General features: G+C 46.4%; 1 protein-coding gene across 1 annotated transcript; it reads left to right on the top strand.

Moving 5' to 3' along the window:
• The first annotated feature begins 489 nt into the window (after positions 1 to 489).
• On the top strand, positions 490 to 24064 carry NPS (neuropeptide S). The gene is given in 4 exon segments (XM_060125780.1): positions 490 to 624; positions 20784 to 20903; positions 23883 to 23909; positions 23912 to 24064. Coding segments are annotated over 4 exon segments (435 nt in total).
• Positions 24065 to 24318: the final 254 nt, after the last annotated feature.

Consider the following 24318-nt stretch of genomic DNA (forward strand, 5'->3'; position numbering starts at 1 on the left):
TGGGGACTCACTTCATACCCCCTCATCCTACCCCCTCTCAAATGGCTTAGAACAGGTAGCCTCATCTCTCACCAGGATGGAATCACACCCCAGACCTCCACAGCCAAACACCAGGAATCTGAGCTTGCCCAGAGGAGTCGTGGTGACTCTTCCACACTCAGGTGCTTTGCTCCCAAGAGTTTGAACCTTTCTCTGTCACTTCTGGTTCAGCTCTGAAGAGGTAGACAGACTGGCCTTTGAAATATCAGTGCATATGATCCCACGGAGGCATCTCCTTCTCCTCCCAGCACAGACTGTACAGGCCAGGGATGGCACGTGGGTGTCCTTGTACGTGACAACTGCAACTGATCGGTGGCTGCCTGGGTGGAGGACCACGTAGGCAAAACTCCTAGCCCGCTGTGTTATGACCAGTGCAAACAACACGTGTGGAACATGCTTTGGGCACTACCAGCAAAATTTAGGAAATCTGTTAAACTTTCTTCTACCAGCATGACAAGGCTAACTGTCAAGTTCAGGGCCCAGAATTTGGGTAAAGAAAGGGCAGAAGCTTTACCTGAGCAAGACCCTGGTTTGAAGGCAAAGAGGGGTAAAGCGGCGGCCACTTACGACTCTGCTGAGGAGGCGGTGAGCAGGGAGTGTGGATTTCTCTGATGTTAAGTAAGTGACGTAGTTTGAATGACGCTCAACCTTCCAGCCCTCCCAGGGAAGAATAGCAAAGATGCAATGTAAGCATGACATTGATTGGTTTACCAGTGTTCCTTCCAAGGAGACATGTATTTTTAAATAAATGATAGATGCTATGAAAAAAAAAATACAGCAACTACAACTCAGTTCAGACAAAACGAGTGTCATGATCGATTAGTGCTGCCTGCAGGGACATGAGAGGGAGAAATGACATCAAGAATTTCCCATTCCTGTGCCTTCCTGCTGGCATCTTCATGCAGCTTTGAACCGCCCACTTTCTTTGTGTATACTTCTCTCCAGCTCTATTAAAAATCTTTTGAAAAGGATGGAAAGCAGGACGTAGACTTCTTTGAGTCTCTGGAACCTGGCACAGTGCTTGGCACATAGTAGGGCTTTTATAGATGAGTATTGTCTTATTGCTCTCAGAGTATTACAATAGAAGTACTGGCTTAAGTAGAACCAGAATTTCTTACGCATGTTGTCAACCCCCTTGGAGAGCAGTCTTGTCTTGTTTTTGTCCTCCTTTCACAGCAGGGAGCCCCAGGGCCATCAGTGAACCCGCCTTGGTCACCATCGTTTATGTCCTTTTGCCAGTTTTTTCCAGTTCCATGTGAGCTCTTTTTTTTTTTTTGCGGTACGCGGGCCTCTCACTGCTGTGGCCTCTCCCGTTGCAGAGCACAGGCTCCGGACGCGCAGGCTCAGCGGCTCCGCGGCATGTGGGATCTTCCCGGACCGGGGCACGAACCCGCGTCCCCTGCATCGGCAGGCGGGCTCCCAACCGCTGCGCCGCCAGGGAAGCCCCACGTGAACTCTTTTTATTCTTCCCTCCAGAAGCTTGAAGCCTCTCCTATTAGGGCTGAAGACAGGTACAAATAACAGTGGTCTAATTCTGGCACTAAAGCAGTATTTGCACAGGTTACTTTTCTAGGATAATATCTCTAAGTTGGGTAGAGACATAGATGGTCAGCAATTTGGGGAAACAACCACTGAAAATTTCTGTACACACTAATAGCCCTTTTTTATTACAGATTTTTTTTGAAACGGGCACGTAGACTAGAATGCTGATAAGGTGGCAGTTGTGACTCCCGATTTTAACCATGTTGTGGTTAAGAATGAATTGACTGTCGTACAAATTTCAATGAAGAAATTCTCTTCTTAATGAGCTTCCCATATTTAACCGTTGTTCACAGATGACTCAGCTGAATGAATCCGAGTTTAATTCTCCCCAAACCTTCCTTTGGCATGACTAGTAACCAAACCAGCTGTCTTATCTTACAAAGTTCTTTCTGGTTTGCTAAGAATATACCAGATGGCTTAAACCCTATTCCCGCCACCTCCCCCCTTTACAAGTTGGAAAGTGAGGGAGTCTCTCCTGTAACCGAGATGTTGTATTATCACTTGAACTGAGTTGTATTCATGCTTAAAGCTTTCAGCATTGCTGTGGGTGTCAGGAAGTGACGGTTAATGCTAAAAAGGGTTAATCGGATTTAGTGGATTGCCATCCAAGTTTTATTAAATGTCAGGGTTCTCTCAATATGCTGCACAGCAGCAAGATGAGGATGTCATTGAGAGGAACATATATAGAATGTTTCTGTGCGGATCCCAGGACACAAAGGGAGTCGTTTCCCGGGAAACAGCAATGTGTTCATATTCACCGGTTCAGGGCGCTTTCCCAGCTTCTTTCCTCCTGGACCGAAGGGTTTTGTGGGGAACATGATGCATCCCCTTTGTTGGAGGAAAGCAGGCTGTCCTGGCCAAGCTGGCCTGGGATCCCAGCTGTCCATTGTCAATCTTTCTCACAGATGGGACAGGAGGATGGCGGCTGGTCAGAAGTGAGGGGTGGATTGAATCCAGCCCAGGAAAGTTATTACCCTCTTGCTCGACTGCAGTTAAGTGGACTTTGGAAACAGATGGTGCTGTCTGCAACCCAAATTACAGACGGCAGATTCAAGGGAGAGGTAAACCGTGCCTACCTCTTTGCCAACAGATGGACAGGCTCTCCACTTATTACCCAGCTACAAGATACACTTTCAATTACCCATATTTAAAATTCTAACCGGAAATGGTTATATGGGTATAAAAATAAGGGGAAGCAATATCAAGTGAGCACTGAAGTATTTAGCAGCAGAGAAGAACTTTATAATTAATGCTACTCATTAACAATTTCAATCACAGATTTTTTAAAAAAGAGACAACCAGAGAGAGGAAGTTCATGACAGGAGAGTCAAAAGGCCTCTACTTTAAAGAAGAGCTGCCTGAACACTTCTGGATGGTTCTGAAGCACACTGAACACTGACCGGGGTTTCTCAGAGCCTAGGTATTGCCTCATCAAACCCTCCCCTATGACTGATAAACTAAATCCTCAAAGGGAAGTGAGTGGGCCTTTCGGGTGGGTAGTGGCCACGCTGAGGTTGCCCTGTGGGCCCTTCTCCTAGACTTGGGAACTTCACTGTTTACTCCATGGCAGAGAAGGCTGTTCTTCATCCACACCCACCTCCTCTCCTGGTCTCCTTTCCAGCCTCCCTTGCCGCCATCTGACTGAGTTCTAGTGAATGCATAATGGCTGCCATCTCAAGACCAAGACTTCAGAGCAGCGACAGGCCCTAGATGACGTTGGAGTCCTGACGTGGAAGGAGCTTTGGTCCTTGATCACCACGTGGAGGAGAGCCACCCACTGACCAGGAACAGCCTGTGGATGATGCCTGAGTACGATCTGTTGTGTTTGATGCATGGTACCCACTGGCCTACAGCATGGCAGCAGAGGCAACAATTAGGAGGCCACTCTCATCATCCGGATGGAAGATGACAGCCATTAGCAGTGGGATGTGTCCAAGAAGATGAGGCCAAGATGGGTACAGAGATGCAGCGGAACTTGGCTTCAGACAGAGCTTGGAGTCAATTAAGACTGAAGGACGGAAGGATGACTGGGTTGGAAATGGGTCACTATTGAAGCCATAACCCTCAGAGCCCTAGCTCAGAAGACCAAGTATCAGCTCAGCCAACAGAAAGTAATTTCAAACCAACCCAAAGTCCTTACTTGTATTTTCACTCATGTGAGTGGCTTACACAGTGCCTGGGGACTTTCCCTCCTCTTCTATCTGCCTGTCTCACGTGCTCCAGGGAACCTGGCATCTCTCTCCTTAGATGCATCTCCACACCCACTCTGTGGACCCGCCCCACCTCTTTCCAACTCTGCAACATGATGCAAAAACCTAAAAGCACGGGTTGGCAATGCAGAACGTTCCCCAGGGAGAGGAAAGAAACAGCCAGAATCCAGGAGTGAGAAACACTGTCCCATCAAATGAGCAAAAGAACTCTAATGCTCAGGTTTCCTCGGGGTGGAATAAAGCACCTCTTCCTTGGGCAGAAGAGAAAGAAGCTCCCGGAGGCAGCTAGGCAGAGAGTTTCTGTATCAGGCGATGGGTCCCACTGACAGGACAAACCGTCCTTAATATCTTCTCCTGGTTCGCCTGTGTCAGATGAAATGGCTGTAAGAGAACCCACGTCAGTAGGAGAAAGCCAGATAAAATGTATGGAAGGTATCTTCTTTCTTTTTGTCTATTTGGAGTATTTTGGAAAGCCGCCTCCTGTCTTAAGCCATCCTCATGTTCATGAGAGGAAGTTAGGTGTGGCCATGAGGCAGGAGCCTAGGTGTCCCCAGGTGGCCAGGCTGTCTGGAGAGGGGACCCCCTCGTGGGCAGAGCCACCAGGGTAGCACCACTTAAGGAAGCCAAACACACCTAAGCTATGAAGATGCTCTGAAAATGTGGTCCTGACTCTGTGCGGTGAAGTGTTACTAAAAGAAGAAAATAATACAGCAGTTATCTGAAACCACAAACTAGCCCTCCGACGTGAAAATCAGACTTGAGAATATCAGAGACCTACAACAGAGGAAAGACTGAAAACTCTTGGTCGTTGACAAATTGGAATATTTAGTCTTTGCTGGATCAAAAATGGCCTGATACCACATCACCAGAAGAATTCCCTGCCTTCCAGCATTACCGATGTTGTGATAATGAAGCATTATTAAGTGTGTGTGTGATCCAATTTCCACTTTATCGCAGAAATAAGGAGTTAGAGAGGCCCCAGGTCATCATTGGCGATTACCAATGTGCTTGGATAAGTTGCAATTCTGTTGGTTATTTAACTCTGAAAAGTACGTGACATTTTTAAAGAGCTATTAGATCATCAACACATGCCACATTTCAGAGATGTAATGAGCTATGATTACCATGGGATGAGAATATGCTTTTTAATATAATCCTGAACCAACGCATACAGGAGAGTACAACTCCCTTTCAAAATCATCACTTTTTGAGTCAACTTACGTTTTCCAGTGTTTCTGTGATTGCTCAAACGATTGTTTGGTCTGCTCTTCAGAGCCACATTATGTGAAACTCCAGAAAATCATTCTCGTGGCTTTCCAGCCATGACTCATTTTTTATCCTAATAGTGCTTGGTTTCATCCCCCACTGAATTCTCAGCCCTGGTTCTGAAAGACTTTTTCCTCTTTTTGAAAGTCAGCTCCATCCAAGGCTAAAATTGTTGGCAGCAGTGAGAAAATGCAAAGGAATAGTCTTCCTTATTCTCTCAAATTTGGAATTAAGTTTCGTTTTTTTCCCACATAATGGTTTTTGGGTTAAAAAAAAAAAGTGTCTGCCGACTTCAATTTATCATGAAGGATTGTTCAGGAATGAATGGATGAATTCAACAATACTTGGCTGGCGTTTGTTGTGTGCCTTTTATCATGGGTCCCAAAACGGGCCAGGTATTATTGGGGAAGCTGTGGTTCTGAGACTTGGGGAGAGAGACCCCCTCCCCCCACGTGGACAAGCAAGGTGGGAAATGTGCAGTGGGGCATGGCGGCCAGTGGCGGAGGGGGTGGGCTGGACCAGCCCCAGGGAGAGTCCAGGACGGGCTTGGGGGAGCAGCGGCAGGGAAGAAGGAAGGATGTGAGCTCTGGCAACCCGCCCACAGAGTCCCTCCAGCCCACCTGGCTTCTCCACAAGGCACAGCAGGGACCCACGCTATTTTCAGGGCCTCCCAAAATGTTTCAATTTCTTTTAAAATCAGAAGACTACGAGCCAGCCTGGATTTTATTTGTCTTTCTACTAATGTCATCATAAAATATAAGTTTAATTATTTCTTTCAAAGGAATTTTTATATTTCTTTTTGGAGGAAGAGGCCCATGAAAAGCGTCACGTGGCCCTGCTCCAGGTTGAGCCTCTTAAGTGATGTCTCAGCATAAGTCCTGAATGGGGACATGACAACCAGGCTTTCCCCCTGGGCAGGAACAGCTCCTGGTTAAGGACTGTCAGGGGATGTCAGCTCCCCGCGCTCTGCCCTCTGCTCCCGGAGCCCTGGGTGCTGGCTGTGGAAAAGCCCATCCCAGGGCCGGGGCACAGGATCCACCCACGGGGACAGGAGAGCTGCTGAGCAGGGCACTGAATCTTTGTTTGTGGTTGAAAGAAAGACAAGCCCTGAAAAGTTAGGTGGGGAGCACGGAAGACAGCAAGAAAAAGGGACGATGTGGTCACTAGGGACCTTAACCAGTGACCGCCAGCCCTGAGGCTCAGAAGGGAACACTTGCATTTTTGTCTTAAAAAATGGTGAACTTAGGGGCTTAGGAGAAGAAAGAAACGCATTTGTTCTTCCCAGCCTTCCAACAGGTAGTCCCAAGTCACGAACACATACAAACTGTGGCCTGGCCATAGAGCATCAAGAAAACGATGCCTGCAAGGCAGAGGCCTCGGACTTGGTGCAAAGGGGGCGAGACTGGAACGCTCCCTCCCCAAGAGCATCTGATAGCCTTGGATGAGTGGAAGCCGGGCCAGGGGCTCAGACCCAGACAAGGCTCATCACGCGGGCTGGGAGTGCGCGGCTGTGACACCGCTGCTTTCTCTAAGAGGGACCTTCTTGCAGACGACGATAGGCATCAACTCTGGGCGCCGGCTGACATTTACAGTCTCGGCGGCCCTTTTCTGTTGCCAGTCTCTTCTTAATAAAGCGTGCCACCTTGAGAGGGTGCGGGGCTGAACTCCTTCTGGCCTTTCTCCTTTGCACCCGACATTCTTTCCTTCACTTCATACCTAACTCTGCCCCGCAGAACCACAAGCCTAAGAGATTTCAAGGTGGTCACTAAGCCCGCCTCGCGGTCTGTCCGCAGCTTTCAGGGTCGGACTGCTCACCTCCTTCCAGAGAGCAGAGGCCTGTCGTCAGCACCATACTCTGCCTCTCCTGTTCCCGAGTTCCCGAGCCCCCAAGAGAACCCAGCTATTTCCCCGAGGTGGTTCTTTAGAAAAAGGTAAGTTGTATAGGGAGGTGATGTGGGGAAGCAGAAGATGCTTGGGTTTTGTAGGAGACAGTCTAACATTGAAATTCCACCTCTGCCCACCGTGTGATCCAGGCAGGGCTGGTTTCACATGTGTGGGGTGGTGGTCCATGCAGTCCCTCGGGACCCCGCGCTCCCTAGGCCTGGGCTGGTGTAACCATCTGCTGTTGCTGTCTAGAAAGTCCCCCTGTTTTTGAACAAAGGACGCCCACCTTTTCATTTTGCACTGGGCTCCACAAGTGGTGTGGCAGTTCCTGGATCTTGGGCTAGAACATGGAAACAGCACGCACCCCGTCGGGCGGCGCCAGGCCCTGTTCCAAGCATCCTGCTTGTATTAAAGCATCTCCCCACGAGCTTACGAGGTAGTTGTTGGGGTTTATATTGGCTGCATTTACAGAGGAGGACATTGAGGCCCAGAGAGGTTAAGCCACATGTCGAAGGTCACCGAGCTATAGGACATGGGAGGACCGTGGTCCAGAGTGTTCTCACAGCCCTACACTCTGCTGCTGCTCAGGCAGGAGCTCGCTCTCCCTGAGTCCGTCTGTGCCTTTGGCAGCCCAGCGTCCCTGGGCTTCCTCTGGTAGCAGCACTCTGCTTGGCCTCCTGGGAAGGCCCCACCCCTTTTCTGGATGATTCTGGTGCGATGGTTCTTGCTTTCTCTGAACCCGCTCCGTGAGGTCTCATGACCCATCCAGGTTAATCTGACTTTCCCTCCTGGGAATTGTTCATCAGGGCAGCATTGATAAGTGTTATCCCACTTTAGCTGGTCTGGTAGCTCCTGCTCCTGAGATACTGGGTCGGCCCAGGCCCTGTCCCAGGCACAGATGTTCAAATCCTCCTTTAATTCTGTGAGCCTCCCACAGTCTCTCCAGGTTCGAATTAGCCAGGGCCCACATCTGTCTCTTACGATCGCAGAACTCTAAGTGTACCGGGCCTCAGGTGCTTCTCTGTACCACGGTGACATTGACTGTCACACTGGGGTGTGGTGACAGAATGATGCTTGCATCCTGCCTGGTACAGACCTGACACGCAGAGGGTATTCAGAAAAAGGGGGCGTTTGCCATTCAAGTTAAAAGTTAAATAATATGATCTTCACATTCCTGCAGCTTTGCTTTTTCACAGCGTGACTGGAAATCCGTTCTTGCGGTTGCACTGAGAAATTACATGTTTATCATACGCTCAGCTGAGAATCCAAAGGAGCTCTTTATTCAAAGTGAAATGAGGTTTCATCTTTGACAGGTGGGTTTATTTCGTAATGCTGACATCTTTCTCGAGCAGCAACTTCCTTTAGAATCTCTCTGAACAGCCTGTGCAATCATAATCCACGTTGGCAGACAGCCCCAGCCCCTCAGGTTCTCTAACTGCTGCCAGGAAGAGGTGGTGCAGCCTGGGCGTCCGACATCACATTCCGAACCTTGTAAGGTTGTCCTATTTTCTGCCTGCATCCCCTCCGCCCTTCTCCGGGAGCACATGTATGGATGTGGAGGAAACGAAGGATCTGCCGTGTAGATGCGTGTTGATGCTTTAGGCTGAATGGGGCGAGGCTTAACGGGCATTCATGGAAAATAAGTAAAATAATTCCCAAAGGAGTAGCATTGCAAAGTCCTCACAAATCTTTCCAAACCAGATTATTCGTGCTATTCACATCTGGGGTTGAAGCTGTCTGCTCGAAGGTTCTGCCAGCTCTCGCTGACTGGCGAGGGCTGGTCCCACTGCTGGAGCAGGGCAGCCTGGGAATGGAGCGGGACCTATGCAGGAGGGTCTGCGTCTCTGGGCCCCTTCCTGGAGGAGGGGCCTCAATCTCGTAGTTGGAAATCCCAAGAGTATAGTCCTCCCTGCTCCGCCCTGCTCATTCTTGGGGATTCACTCAGGAATCTGTATTTAAAAGAAGGAAAAATGATGCAGCTACTAATAGGACTTCAGAGCCGGTAAGTCTCCTGGGCCGCACAGACAGGCAGAAAGGTGGAAGCAGTGCCGGGAAGCCAGGAGCGCTTCCTGCAATGTGAGGGGAGTCCTGCGAGGATGTGCGCGGCGCAGAGGGGACGTGGTGGGACCAAGGAGGCTCCTCCGTTGCCTCATGGCTGCAGCGCCCAGAGGGATCTGCAGAGCAGTGGGCCCCTGATGTGTTCCCTCCTCCAGGCTTGAACCTCACCCCTCTCACGGGCAATGTCTCCACAGTGGTTTTTATTGACAATTTCCTGAGCCAGCAGACTCTGAGGTGGGCCAGCAGAGCTCTCTCCATTGAAGGAAAGGAGTGATTGGCAAGGCTCTTGTGGAGGGCAGTGACCTCCAGTAGGGGAAGTTGCCCCCTCCCACCCACGGCATGCTCCAGGAGCTGCTGCGACAGCTATTGGGAGATAAAGTGACTTGGCGAAGCAGAGTCCAGTGCAAGGCCTGAAGAGTTCTTTCAGAGGAAGGGGGTGGCGTGCGTGTTTCTTTCCCAGGGACGTTTAAGAGTTAATGGAAGCTCGGCGATTGATCTGCAACAAGTCCCCTCTGGGTCCTGTTGGGCAATAAGGAGAAACAGGGCTCCAGAAAGAGGTGGATGGGGCTGTGGGACAGAACACGGGCAGAAGACTTCCCAGGCCACAGTCAGGAATCCTAAACCAAATCGTCTCTGACCGCTAGGAGTTTTCTTACAATCATGAAATCTCTGAGGCTGACTCGATCAAGCAGAAGTTCCAGGATTCATTGCTGCCAACAGCAAAGAGCCCTGATACTTCCTAATATTTTTTCCCCACCTAAACTAGACGTCCCAGCAATGGAAGCCAGTTGTAAAGAACTTGGCCAGTTTAACCCACTTCGGTACATTTTCCTGTGGTCATCGTTTCTTCACGTGCACATGAAATAGTGCGAGGTCCCCACTCAGAGGGCATTCCTTGGTCTTCCAACCTCGTAGGACTGGTATATATTTGGAGGATGTTAAATAAGGGAAAACGAAACTGTAACTGGTATAACTTAACAGTCATGGTTTTCTTTTGCCCTTCCACTGGGGCATGGGAGCGAGATGGCTGTCTTTAAGAAGAACCACAGTATAGTTCTGGGAATTCCTTGCAATTCAGAAAATGGAGGTAAACGGAACCCTTTCGTGTTCCCTAAGGAAAAAAAAAGGAGGCAAGAGGTGAGGTTAAAAAATGGACAGAAGTCCTCAACAGACATTTTCCCAAAGAAGACATAGAGATGGCCAACAGTCACGTGAAAAGATGCTCAACATCACTAATCATCAGATAAGTGCAAACCAAAACCACAGTGAGATCTCACCTCACACCTGTCAGAACGGCTGTCATCAAAAAGACCGCAAATAACGAGTGTCGGTGAGCATGTGGAGAAGACGGAACCCTTGTGCACTGTTGGTGGGAGTGTAAATTGGTGCAGCTACTATGGAAAATCATATGAAGGCTCCTCAGAAAATTAAGAATAGAGCTACCACGCTGCTGACCGTTTTCTGAGCCAGAAAGAAGGCATAGATAACCCCCTAGGTCTGCATCAGCCATCAGGTGGAGAGGGAGGGGTCCAGAAGTTCCTGCCTCTCCTAATGGAAGATGTACAGAACAACTGGGGTGAAGAGCCATGATTCCAGCGTGGAGTGGTCAGGGCATGGGAAGGACGGGCCCCTTAGCGAGGCTGTGGGGTGAGCAGGCAGGGCAGACGGGGTGGTCAGGGCAGGCTAGCTGAGAGTCAGACCAGTCTTGGATGTTTAGGGATACCCCCGCTCCAGGAAGTACTAGTCCATAAACAGGAATCCCTACCAGGTGCTTCCCAGGATGCTCTGGGACAGAAGCAGGAGGGGAAATGCCAGGGATGGAGTCCTTACCCCAACACTCCCGGTGGACATGAAGGCAGCTGTTTCAAGAGAAGGAGACCCTTATTGGCAACCGAGAGACCTTTAAGTGGCAAGTGTAGTGTATTTCCAGACACCCTTCTCGCCCTCCCCTCCCCCAAGAATCCTGGTATAGATCTTGCAGAGAAAGAAATCACCAAAAAGCAAAAATAGAGGCAGTGATTCTTTTCCATTTACCTCTGTGTCTCGGCCACCCTGTTTGTAAAATAAAAATAAACATTCCTAAATCTACAAAGTTGTTTTAAGGGTCAAATGCTTCAAAGTACATTTGAAAAAAACGAATGTAGTGTCCAAAAGCAAGATTGAACACATGCTGTTGTTAGTGCTTTTCAGGCTGGAGCCCCAAAGGCAACGTGGCCATGTATCGCCTTGCTCATCTTGCAGCCTGAAATGCCACCTTCAGATCATTCCCACCTTCTTTCAGGGAAGAGAGAGGCTGTGTAGAATCTGTCGATCACAGTGACAAGTCCTCAGCCAGCAGCAGGAAAGCGCAGGGAATGAAGACAAGTAGCCCCCCCAATTCCAACCATCCTAATCTTCTTGTCATGCGCACGGGGCTGGGGCACTTCTGTCCTGGGTGGAGTGAGCGTGCACTCTGGCTTTGCTGCCCAGCTGGATTAATTTTCCCGATGAAGCAGCTCCTTGCCTGAAACTTTCTGTTCTCTCTTCCTTCCTCCCCCACACCCACACTTCTCAGGTTTTTCATTTTTCCTTCTGGCCAGCATCTGACCTGCATTACAAATCTTTCTCAACTAAACATCAGTCAAGGTCAGGAGAAATGACACACATATTTAAAGCAAATGAGATGCTTCCACTGGGCTCCGAAACCTTTCATTTGTTCAAGAGTGAATTATAGTGTCTGTTGCTAATTGTATGGCTAAAATATTAGTTGGATGCCTTTGAAATGTTCACGGGTAACTGTATGTAAATAACCAGCCTAAATATGTGATGTGGCAGTGCAACAGCTGCGGCACACGGCCATCAACCATCCATGTCAAACTCCAATGCATGTAGTGTACATTTCATACTTGTAATCAACTTAATGTTCCTTTTTGCAGGAAATTATACGTACTTCATATTCATTGATAGCTTCAGAATTCTAAATATTAATACAATAATTTTCAAAACAGTAAAAAAAATCCACAAAATAACAAGATTGTCAGTTAGATAGAGATTTATCTTCACCCTGTTTAGACACCTAAAGTTCAGAAAGCTCTCTCTTTCAGAGATAATCACATGAAATTAGTTGGGAGATCAGGATTGTCTTGCAGGCAGAGACGGAAGCCTCCAGTAGATAAAGTTTCAAGTGCCTTGTATTTATTTGTCCATGAATACAAACCTAACAAAATACTGTAAAGTTTAAATGGGTACATCATTGGAAAATAACTATGGTGCTCGTAAAAACTAGATGGCAGAATCTATGGATGTGACGTCTAAACCTTGGGGGAAAGGATGAGGAAAGAGGTTAAAAGCAGGATTGTATTCAGCAGGGTCATCCTGAGAGACAAAGTTTACGGGAATTGCCGAGTCCCGGGGGGCTGCCTGCAGGGAAGAGCCTTCACTCAGCAAATCTAGCAGCTGGGTTCTCCCCTCAGCAGCCCTAAGGCTCTGAGGGGTATTTTTCCACTCTGAGCCTTTAAGCTGGGGATCCCAGGCAGAGTTCTGTCAGGGATGTGTTCCTCTGCCCCAGTCCCACGATGGGGGCTGCTGGAGTGTCAGTGGCCAGGCAAGGGCTGTTCCTTTTCCTCGCATCTGCTTTCCTCTTGCGGTGCTCAGATCATCTGGGAAACAGCCTCTGAAGGGTGAAGGAGGGGAGCAGGAAGGAGAGTCAGGGCTGAGCCCCAGGCACTGATGGACATCTCTTTGCAGACTCTCCCTGGTCATGGCTGTGTGGGGTCACGCCCTGGCTGGAGCCTCAGGAGAGTGACTCAGGATGTCTAAACCAGAGCCCACATGGTGTCTCTGGGTCTACACCTGTTAATGGGAACCAGAACAGCCCCTGCCTCTCGAGGCCGTGGTGAGGATGAAAGGAGACGGTGCCCGTGAAATGCTGAGCTCAATGCCTGGGACACACTGTCCTTGATTCCCCAGCCCGCCTCAGTCTAGTCTCCTAAGGGAGAAGGTGGGGAAGAGAGAGGTGCTCAAAAAGAAGACACAGTCATCTGTTAACCTGACTTCTCCTTCTCAGCCTCCAGATCTGCTCTCTGCTTGGTTTCTCCAGTGTCTCCATACCCAAGGGGGCTAAGGCAGCTCCAGTTTCTTCCTCTGACCTCGTCTCCTTTCCCTCCTTCCCTGCTTCCTGCTCACCTCTGCTCTTTCAGAACATGGTGTACTCCTCTCCTTCAAACCCAGTGTCACACTTAATCAGTCAACCCCTCCTGGCTTCACTTGGCATGATGCCCTGCACTGCAACATCTGGTCAACCATCCCAGGGGCATCCTCATGGGTCGCCTAGATGATGTCTCAAGACCCTCAGACACCCATTGCCAATTCCCAGAGGCAGGAGCCCAGGCACCTGTGGTATCTATGGTGCTCTCCCAGCACCCCCCTTTGCTGGAGAAAGTATGTAACCTGGGTGCTGTGATTGTCCTGCATTGTTGCACACCCATCTCATACCTGTCTCACCCAAGCTGATCGGCAGCCCCATCAGCACTGGACATGCCTCGCCCCTCCCCCATCATGGCTGGAAGGGGCCGTGGGGGTGGGTGGCTAGCGGCACCTCAGGCAGGAAAGGCAGGAAGAAGACAACCCCTGGGCACTTCATAGTTTGTATTCCCCTTGCAGCCCACCCTGTGATTGATAGAATAGGATGTGACTGCAGGAGCTCAAAAAATACTTGTTGTATAAACACAATCTTCCTCTAGAGTGAAACTGAACAGTTTATTCTTCTCATACAACAAAACTTTGCTATAATCCATCTGTTACTTAGAAGGCACTCATTCTCTTGATTTCTTACTTCCTATGTTTGTTTGTTCATTCAACAAGTGATGATTGGACTTCCCTGGTGGCACAGTGGTTAAGAATCTGCCTGCCAATGCAGGGGACATGGGTTTGATCCCTGGTCTGAGAAGATTTGTGGAGCAACTAAGCCTGTGCACCACAACTACTGAGCCTGCGCTCTAGAGCCCACAAGCCACAACTACTGAGCCTGTGTGCTGCAACTACTGAAGCCAGCATGCCTAGAGCTCATGCTCCACAACAACAGAAGCCACCACAATGAGAAGCCTGCACACTGCAATGAAGAGTAGCCCCCACCCAACACAACTAGAGAAAGCCTGCATGCAGCAACAAAGACCCAATGCAGCCAAACATACATACATACATACATAAAACAAAAAAAACAAGTAATGATTGAATCCTTACTGTTCTTTATGTGTTAATTAAAACAGGGTACCAAAAAGAAACAAAAGAAACAAAAGTATCAGATGGTCATGGTGATGTGGTACAGGGTTCCCTGGTAGGTTAATGTGGGTTCAGGGAAGGCCTTGTTGAGGAAGTGATGTTTAGGCCAAGATCAAATGCAAGATGACCCAGGCATACAAAGTCAGAGGGAATTACATCTCAGGTAGAGAACTGCACTCCAGGTTCTGAGAGAGTGAGAAGGCCAGTGTGCTTGGGAGGAGAGGGTAAATGAGGCTGGGAGGTGGGCTGAGTCCCGGTTATATGCATTGTTTCTCCATGGGGGGGCGTAGTTGGCACTGTGAACAAGTCAACTCCTCAGTGGGTGGGACTGCCTCTGGGCTTTGGGCACTAAGTGCAAATAGTACTTGCAAGTAGTTGTGACAGGAAAGAGTGCACACCTCTTCATCTCCAACCCCCTTTAAGAGGTCAGCACCATCTGAGTAGGGCTTTGTAGTCCAGGGATGAGAGCCTGGACTTTATTCTCAGGGCAGTGAGGAGACATTGGAATGACAGTGTTCAATTTACATCGTGAAAGATGGTTACGGATCACTCTGGCTATTGTGTATCAAAGACCAGCTTATAAGCTCTTGCAGACGTTCCAGAAACAATGATGGCGGGAGGATGGAAGAGGTGGATGAATGTAGACTTTATCCTGGGGAAAGAGTTGGTAGGACTTGCTGGTGGAAGGCTAAGGAAGAAAAGAATCAAAGAATCTTTGGCTCGAGCAATGGGGGGATCATGTCATTATTTATAGAGATGGAGACAACTGGAAATGACTTTAGGACAAGTTTGTGTCTGGTATGTTGGCTAAATGCATATGGCACTCCAGGGAGTATCAGAGAAGGAGATAAAATTTGGGGAATCAGGGACAGGCCTCAAGACTCTATGAGATTCTATAGGGAGATTGTGCAGAGAGACGAGAAGGAGGTCCAGGATGGAGTCTGAGCACTTGGAAAACTGGGAGGTGAATGAGAGGAGGAGAAGCCAGCAAGAGGTGGCCAAGTAGAAGTCAGAGAGGGAGGAAAATCATGAGGGTGGAGTATCATGGACGGCTGTAGGAGAACGTGTTTCAAGAAGGAAGGAGGTTGGCAATCTGGGTCCTAAGCAGCTGAAGGATCAAGTGACACAGGAACAGAGAGGTGGCCTCATGTTTGCTAAGCTCTTTGGCCACCTTAACAGGAAGGGTCTTGGTGGAATTGGTGGGGAAGCTCACGTAGGCTCTATTTAAAAACATCCAGATGTTTTGTCTGATACAAACTATACCAACATGTCTGGAAGCTGATGGTGGTAAAATATGAAAGAGAGAGAATGCAGGGGAGTGAGAGGAGATAGCTGTGGGCACAAGTCCTTGGGAAATCAGGGCATTTGGCCCCCAATAGGAGCAAGGATTTTTATCCATAACTGCAAGGCAGGAATCAGGGCATGGGTACAGACATGAGTAGGTTGATGTTTTTTATGGTGAGAAGACGAAAGAGTCCCTAACTCCTTGCTTCTGCTTTCTCAACAAAGAAAGAGGCAAAGCCATCAACTCAGAGTTGTTGGGGGGGGGCGGTGTTGTGGCGTGGAGGAGGACCGTGGGCCATACGAACATTAGAGGAGAGAAGGTATGAAATCCCCCTTTTACATACTAAGAGGATGGACCTCCTTACCAGGTACGTCATACTCGTTGGGCAGGGTTGGAGCTCATTGGAGATGTATGGTCATGAATTTTTACACGAGACTAGGAAACACTGTTGTAAGGCTCTTTATGGTCATAACTTGAGTGAGGCTCAGAGATGGGGTCACATGGGGTCACTCAAGTTGGAGTTTGGCCAGTTGTGAGAGAGGGGGTGCTTTCGGGGAGCATCATTATAGCGATGGACTGCGGGCTCTGAGCTGGGTGGTGGGGGAGGAGGGACCCCTCTGAGTGTGATGGGTGTTGAGGATGAGGCAGGAACAGAGGCGGGATACTTGTGCGTCAGAGGCTCTGGAGAAGAAGGAGTGGGATGGGGGAGCGGGTGGGAGGATGGGACAATGTGGTCAGCTTGGTCACCATTGACCTTTGGAGGAGCTGCCTTTTTGAGTGGTTACGATGCGCTGGTGAAAAAACCACTGAATCACCTCATCTCCCATTAGTAACTGTGCCAATTTCTGTCTCCCAAATGTCTCAGTTTCATCTCCTTTTCTCCGGCTCCAGGGCCACCACCCTGGCGCACAGCCCCATCGTCCCATCTGGACACTCACGCCACAGCCCACAGGAGGTCCTCTCTGTCCTGGTCCCCAGCCCTCCCCTTCCACCTGCTCCTGGCGGCCAGACCGTTCTTCTAAAACACAGATCCGATTAGGTCCCACCCCTGCTTAAAAGCATGTGATGAGGTTTGAGGGCCTCAGAATCAAGTCCAGGATGTGCACACCCTGCACGATGGGGACCCCCTGTGCCCTCCCAAGTGAGTCTTTGCAGTCACCAGACTGAGCCACCTTCGTGTCCTCAGATGACCGGTGGGTTTCTTCCCCGTCCCTGTGGGGCACACGCTGCTCTGCCCTTCCTCATAGTCAAGGCCAAGTTCTTTTAGGTGTTGTTGCCACCCCAACCCTGACCTTGGAGTTGTCATTTCCCCCTGTGTTTACTCTTTGTGGGGTTTCTTTATGGCTGCATCCCCAGAAAATCACACAACTCCTGGCACAGAGTGGGCCTTCATTGATTCTTTGATGAATTCATAAATGAAGTAAGTGTTGGCTCCTACCAAGATCATTCCCGAAAATGCTTTCTGCCCAGTCTCTGGCAGAACAAGGTGCTTTATAGCAGGTTTTTCTCTTCTCATGTTGATTCCTTAGGAAGGCCATTTCAGGCTGCTATTCACCAGGTATATAGGTAGTATACTGTACCTATCACATCAATGATTAATGGAATTTATTAAACAAAATGCCATTCATGATATGATGACACTATGTCCAATATAACATTTGCTTTCTTAAAAACAATTCAGAGTACTGTTAAAATAAAACCAAAGTGTATGAAAAATAGAACAATATGCAGACGTTTGTAACTGAGAACATGTCAGTGAAAACAAAATTAAGAGCATGTTTTGTTACTAATTATTTAAATTAACATGTAATACATAAGTAATATGTATTATATCTCAAATACTGCCTTTGATGGTTTATAAAAGTATGTATTACTTCATTGAACCTAAGACTTTATCCATTAGAAGATACACCACTACTTTATGCATCGTCAAGAAACAAAAACATGCTGCCTATGAACAGTGATGCCATGGTTGTGAACTGTATGTCCGTGCTAACTCTCCACGTCCAACAGGAGAGAGAGAGAGCAGAGAGCTTGTTTACCTACAAACAGTGGCTCTCAGTGGAGGAGATTTCGTGCCCCTACCCGGGGGACATTTGATAGTGTCAAGAGACATTTTCAGTTGTCCCAGCTGGGATGGTGGAGCTACTGAAATCTACTGAGTAGAGGCCAGGGAAGCAGCACCACACAGGGCAGCTCCCAATCACAAAGAGCCATCAGCCTCAAATGTCAACCGTGCCAACACTGAGACGTGATGCTCTAAAACAAGGAGACTTCCTTGCACTTTTTACATCCCACCCTCGCCTTCTGCATTTTCTTTGCCTTTTATTCCATAGAACCTTGATATTCAACACTGAGCCTGTTCTGAATGCCCACGTGAAAACTGTAATAGAGCATTTCAGGAGCAACCAGGAATTGGAGAGATGATTTATTTCAATAAATTAACCTAAGCTCTGCTCAAGCCTCTATTTCCCCTACTCTAGTATAAAACCAGAAAACGCACTTAGCCACAGTTTACCTTTTATTTAAACTTTCAGAGGATATAACAGTGGTATGAATTAAGAAGCAGTAAAATTAAATTGATTTTTCCATATATGCTGAAAGATGCAGGGTTTAATGTGTGTTATCATTAGGGACAATGAAATCAATTGTAGAATTATTTTTAGGACACCAAAATTCTAAATTATTCTGAGCTGATGACCTTTTCCAGCTTGTCCCTGCAAAATCATGTGTTAAAATCATTTTAACACATCTCCAAGTCCTGTTTTTAGCAAGGAGCCAAAACAGTAGCGATAGAGTTGGCGTTTGGGGGAAGTTTCTTGGTGTTGTAACAGGAAGCTCTGGAAATTAGAAAAGAAAAGGCTTTCATTGATCTTTTCGGTACAAAACACATCTGACTTGATGTGCTTGAACTTCTGAGGCGTGATTCAGGACATGTCTGTCAACTTCAGTGTCGACCAATGAGAAACAGAAGTCCTTCTCCCTCTGGCTTTCACACTGATGTCATGAGGAAGCATGTGAAAAGGGCTTGGGTGACTCTAAGACGGTTACACTGTGATGAATAAGAGGGTAAACTTTCGATGAAAAGTTCATTAAATTCCAAGCTGAGCGCTCACCTGCCCTTTAGGTGTTGACGGTGAGTCTCTGCAGGTTCCAATTGCACCATAAACACCTGTCACAGACATCACATGACAGGCACAGTCACCAAAGGCGATGGTCAATCCCAGGACCGTGAGCCACTGTTGGGCAGAGTTCTCTGGAGGCTCCTGACTCCATCCCATCCCCCCTCCACAACGTGCCCGGAATCCACCCCACATTTTTAGGCATCCAGTAATCGGCTTTCTATCTTCTCCTCACAATCAAATCCTGATTGAAAGAAAAACCTTGCATCGGACATTTACAGGTTAGGGTGAACCCCAAAGACGGGTCTTCCTTTCACCTGTCTTGAGGGGAAAGAGCTGACAGTGTGCTGGGACCTGTGTCAAGGAAGAGATCCCATGGGTCTCAAGTTTGAGCAAAATGCTTGTTCACCCTCTGTTTTCAGGAGAAGACTCCCTAATGCCATCATGCCCGATTCCCTCCCTCAGGAGGCCTCCTGCTTTACCCTCTTTTTAGAATGAATCTGTGGCTTCTGACAAAGCAGAAGCTGTCTGGCCATGGGAAGTGGGGCGGGGATATGGGATTGAACAGGCCCTTAAACTTCCAGCTGATCCTCCGTGTTTTAGTGCCACCTCCACCACATCTGAAAGTAACTGGTTCTATGAATACTTGAGTCCGTTGAGGGGTTTGTTGCGAAACCACCATTTTGATGGGCACCTTCCTCTGAACTGCTTCATCAATTGCTCCTCACTCTGCAAGATGCTGCTGTTGTCACATCTTCTCTCCCTTCCTTTTGTTCTTACGTGTGTATTTTTGCTGGGTTTAAGGAGATACTAAAAGCATATGTGTGTGTTCAGTTCCTTGGTGCCCTTAAGCCTCTTCTCCCAAACTCCATCCGGTGTCTCCTAAAGGACTGTGATCAAAGGTATTGGATCACATGCCCCAGCTCCCAGCTTGGCACTAATTTCTGTGATCTGGATTCTCTTGAAAGTCAGGTCACCTGTTTTTCCTTGTGGAAGGCTAAGTGTGACTATATGATTGACTGATTGACAACTACATGAGAATCATACCGGGGGGCAATTTACGAAAGAAAGGGATGCAGTGCTGACAAATGAGCAGTGGAGGTCCCAGACACAGGACAGCCTTGTCCTCCAAAAGTGCTGATCTTGAGAAGGCAACGATTTTCCTCCACTGCTTTGTATTCCAGAAATATTGGCTCCATCTCAGAAATACTATCTATACAAGCAGAAAGCACCTCGCTTGGTGTTTCCCTCCATCGTAAGCCTTGGCAACATCTGTTCATTCACACGTAGCGCTTCTGAATCCATTATTGATGTGGATGCCCATTGGTGTGCAAGGACAGAACAGGCTTCCTGGGGAAATTCCATGTCCAGTAGAGAAAACGAGGCCACTGCAGGTAGGCTCGCCTACAACTCTGGCCCCAGAACTTTGGGGGTGCTCATGGAAAGGGGGGTAGAGACAGCGTCCTTCCGTTATTTGGATGATTAGTGGCAAAGTGGGGGGATGACATTTGTTTCCATGTTTTAACCTCAGAAGTCCTAAACGAAGGATATCTGTTCTAGAAAACTCAGTGTGTGCACGTGTTTTGGGTTGATGCTCTTCATTCCTGCAAGGACTCCTTTTGCGTTATTCTCTGAAAAGAGACGTCTGATATTCAAGGAAATAATATCATACTTCTTGAGTGTTTAAACTCTGAGCTAAACAAACTTTTGGTTCCTTTTGAGACCTCTGGCCATCTATGTCACAGAGACACAGTTTAGAAAACAGCACTTTTGAAGGACATTTTTAACAGCAAACTTTAAATGAAGTCAATGGTTGGCAGGTCAATGACAGTGCCTATATGTTACTGTCCTTTTCCAACTTAACAGGAACAAAAGGCCATGGCCAGATCAGTTAGTCACATATGATGGGACATGTTGCTATTTTTACTCCTGAACTTTCCTGGTATAAAAGGATCACCAATGGAGGATCTGACAGTAAGGGTGAGGAATTTGGCAATAAAATCACTGATCTACAGAGATTTCAGGAAGTCCAAAATAATCAGGTAAAAGATTGTATTTTTCCACAAAGAAAAATGTTGAATTTGTATATGCTTTTTAATTTATATTTGCCTGAGTAAGACTTTTCTGAGTTGTTTTTTTTTTTTCCTACTCTGCAGCTCATTACAATCCAGTCTTATTCTATTTCTGTTGATTTCTACAATGCATGTGTTTTGCTGTCATCCGGTTCCATCTTCTAAGGTAAGAGATTTGCCTCTATTTTTGATGCTTGGCTAAATGACTAGAATTGCAGAGTATGGAAATTCAAAATAATCTCTAGGAATATCTGAAAGAAAAGGTACTTCCCTGTTACTAGAGTTTACAATGAAAGAAATATAAGTAGAGTCATAAAATTAGGTAAAAAGAAACATTTTTACAATAGATGATACAGACTATACTAAAATTTGTGTTGAATTATTTAGAAGTTGGCCCCTGCATTCATTTCACTGTAAAATGTAAATTATTTTGCCCATGACAATTTATTTGTTCCACATGCATCCACTCATAATCAAAGTGAACATTTAACCATTGAAACTGTATTAAAAATACAAAGGATTAGTTTTCAAAAACAGCAACTTTCTTAGTTTTACAAAAATGGTAACTTCTTCTGATAGAGAATATAGATGATATGCCAGTTCTTAATGAATATCGTATAAAATATTACTTCATATATTTATTCAAGCCTATTGATTGAACTCCTAACTATATTTATTGATCTGTTCCACACATTCAGAAAATGAATGTCTTTCTTCAGAATTTTTAATGCTGTTACTACATGACATTTCAGGGGTTTTATGTCAATACTTGGTCTAAAAATTTTAAATATCTTTTGTCACTGATAGTGTTTTGTACTTTAACTTTGCTTCACTAAAAGCATACTGTAATTACTGAAATTGATGTAATTATGAAACCACTTTTGGGATAATGAGATGCCACATGAATCCTGAATAATAAATATATGTCCAGACATAATGATCTAGCTATTTATATTATGCGTCTTCTCACTAATCTTTGCATCTGTCATTTTTCTATTTCTTGTTTGCTTAATCTAGCTTCTTTTTTCCTGGTTTACACTCCTATGAGCATTCTACACTAATTTAGTCATTGATTCTATAAGACACCACATTGATCAAGGAGACGACTCTCAATCCATAAATTGGTATATTTTCTCAAGTGTATTGCTAATTACTTTCTATTCTTTCCCTGAAGGTTTGTTCATGACATTTCTCTTGAGCAATAGGCACTTGTGTGTAGGGTTTTTTTTTAATTAAGAATGTTCTTTCTTCTGTTGTTCTTATGAGATATCCTTGTCCATAAATGAAATGTTTCTTCCTCCACTGCATTTTCTGTATTTCTACCTTTTCATGTGATAATTTTGTTCTCATTATAACTGAATCACATAATAATGGTGCCAATTCGACTGTTTAGGGTGAGTGTTTATGCAGAGGACATATAAGCTTTTATAATATTTGTTGTGAACTTCATAAAGTTTATCAACCAGGCAAATCTACCATATTATTCAGTTAACGAGTCTGCCTGATAAGGGTTCCCTTCATGGATCAGCAAAGTTCATCAGTATCTTTTTAGGGATGTTTAGTGATGTTTTGGGGATCTCATAACTAGAAATGAAGCATTTTGTTTTGTTTTGTTTTTGCAATATAAAGGTGCATCATGAGAATTTCTGGAAAGAACTGGAATGCTTCCCTTCCTGAAATGACTCATAGGCCCCTCCTTGCTGGGAAATTAAAATAGATGGCATTGTATCACACTTACATCTCCTCTGCTAACACAGGGTAAAACACATAGTGTAAGAATTTTTGATTGGTTTTCCCATGACCAATACTTCCGAAATTCTCTGACAATTCCCAGATCCAAAATTCAGAAATGCCTGTCTTTTTTTCCAGAGAACAGTGGGAATGGTTTTCCTCAGAGCTCTGACAGCTGGACCCTCCAGGGAGCCATCCACTGATGGGTGAAGAATCCCAGGGAGCATTTTATGCACTGGCCCCATTTCAACTTCCAAAGTAACCCCAAACCAAACTTGTTTTCCTGCATCAGGATAAGAAAATGTGTGCTTTTGACACTGAAGTATGTTTCTTTATTTGTAAAGGGGACATTCAGCCCCCCTGTCCTCTTATAGTTCTAATACAGTTGAAAAACATGGGCTTGGAGTCAGATGTCTCAGCTCAAATCCCGCTTCACCTACAAGCCATTTAATTAATTTCCTCATTTAAAGGATATTATAACCAGGAAATAATAGTACCGATTTCATAAAGCTTTTTGAGGGGATAAAGTGAGATGATACGCATAAAACATGTAGCACACATGATCACTGATCATGCCCCTTTGCTCCTGTACTTAGTTTCTTCATCTACAAAGTATGGGGTTAGTATGAACTGCAAGTTCTCAACGGCCAATCTGAGGTCTGAGATTCCAGACTCATGTCTTCCACAGCGAAGCGCTCCCTACACTATCCTACATCATCCAGGCCTTTGAGGCCCTGATGAGGAACTGAACCAAAGTCAAAAGACAGAGATGTCAACTCTCACGTTCAAACACATCCTCGTGGAGAACCCTGGCAAATGGCCCAGGATAGACCCCAGAAGGAAAGTGGTCCCAGCTGAAACTTGGTTATCATGGGTTGTTTTTCCAGTGAATTTAAAACACTAGTCCCAAGACTAATTAGAGCCACTTGAAAGGTTCTTTATAAAGTAATAGCAACAAGATAACTGTATGGTGTAGGATGCAAACACTGAAGAGCTGCAATCCCATAAGTAGTGTAAAATTAGAAAAGAGGGTACACAGCTCCAAATAATATTTTGTATTTTGATAAAGTATATATTTTAAAAGGTGTTTTAGGGCTTCCCTGGTGGCGCAGTGGTTGAGAGTCCGCCTGCCGATGCAGGGGACGCGGGTTCGTGCCCCGGTCTGGGAAGATCCCACGTGCCGCGGAGCGGCTGGGCCCGTGAGCCATGGCCACTGAGCCTGTGCGTCCGGAGTCTGTGCTCCGCAACGGGAGAGGCCCGCGTACCGCAAAAAAAAAAAAAAAAAAAGTGTTTTAGCAAAACCCTTTTTAAATATTGGATTTATTGCCATAAGATTTTGAAAATTGTTACTATTGAGATAAGCTTTGAACGCTAAAGCTGTATTCTCTCCCTCTTGCCCCATCTCAGCTGCCAGGTGTCTGGAAAATCTGACTACTTTGTCATATCCTACTGAACAGCTGCCCCATGAGGATGGACAGGAGAGAGGGACTGGATTTTCTAAAGCCAATTTTGGAGAAGACACTTATGAAAAGGTCCTTTCGCAATGGAGTTGGCACAGGAATGAGAAACACTTCCTTTCAAAGAGCAAAATCATGACTAAGTGTGCAAAGGACTCTGGGAATTAATCTCAGACTTTGTATAGTGTGGCTAATGTGTTAAAAGTCACTTATATCTTTATCATTTAGTATTGCTATGCTCTCAGGTCTCAAATATCTTCCCTCTCCTAGCTGGTACGAAATAAATTAAGTTAAAAAAAATGTAAACCCGTGTCAAACTTCCACTGTGAGAGAATAAAATATTTATGTGGTCAGCTAGTAACTTTCCGGAATAGGCATGGATACATTTGTTTG

The sequence above is a fragment of the Lagenorhynchus albirostris genome, chromosome 16 (genome assembly GCF_949774975.1).
Source record: "Lagenorhynchus albirostris chromosome 16, mLagAlb1.1, whole genome shotgun sequence".
Lineage (NCBI taxonomy): Eukaryota > Metazoa > Chordata > Mammalia > Artiodactyla > Delphinidae > Lagenorhynchus > Lagenorhynchus albirostris.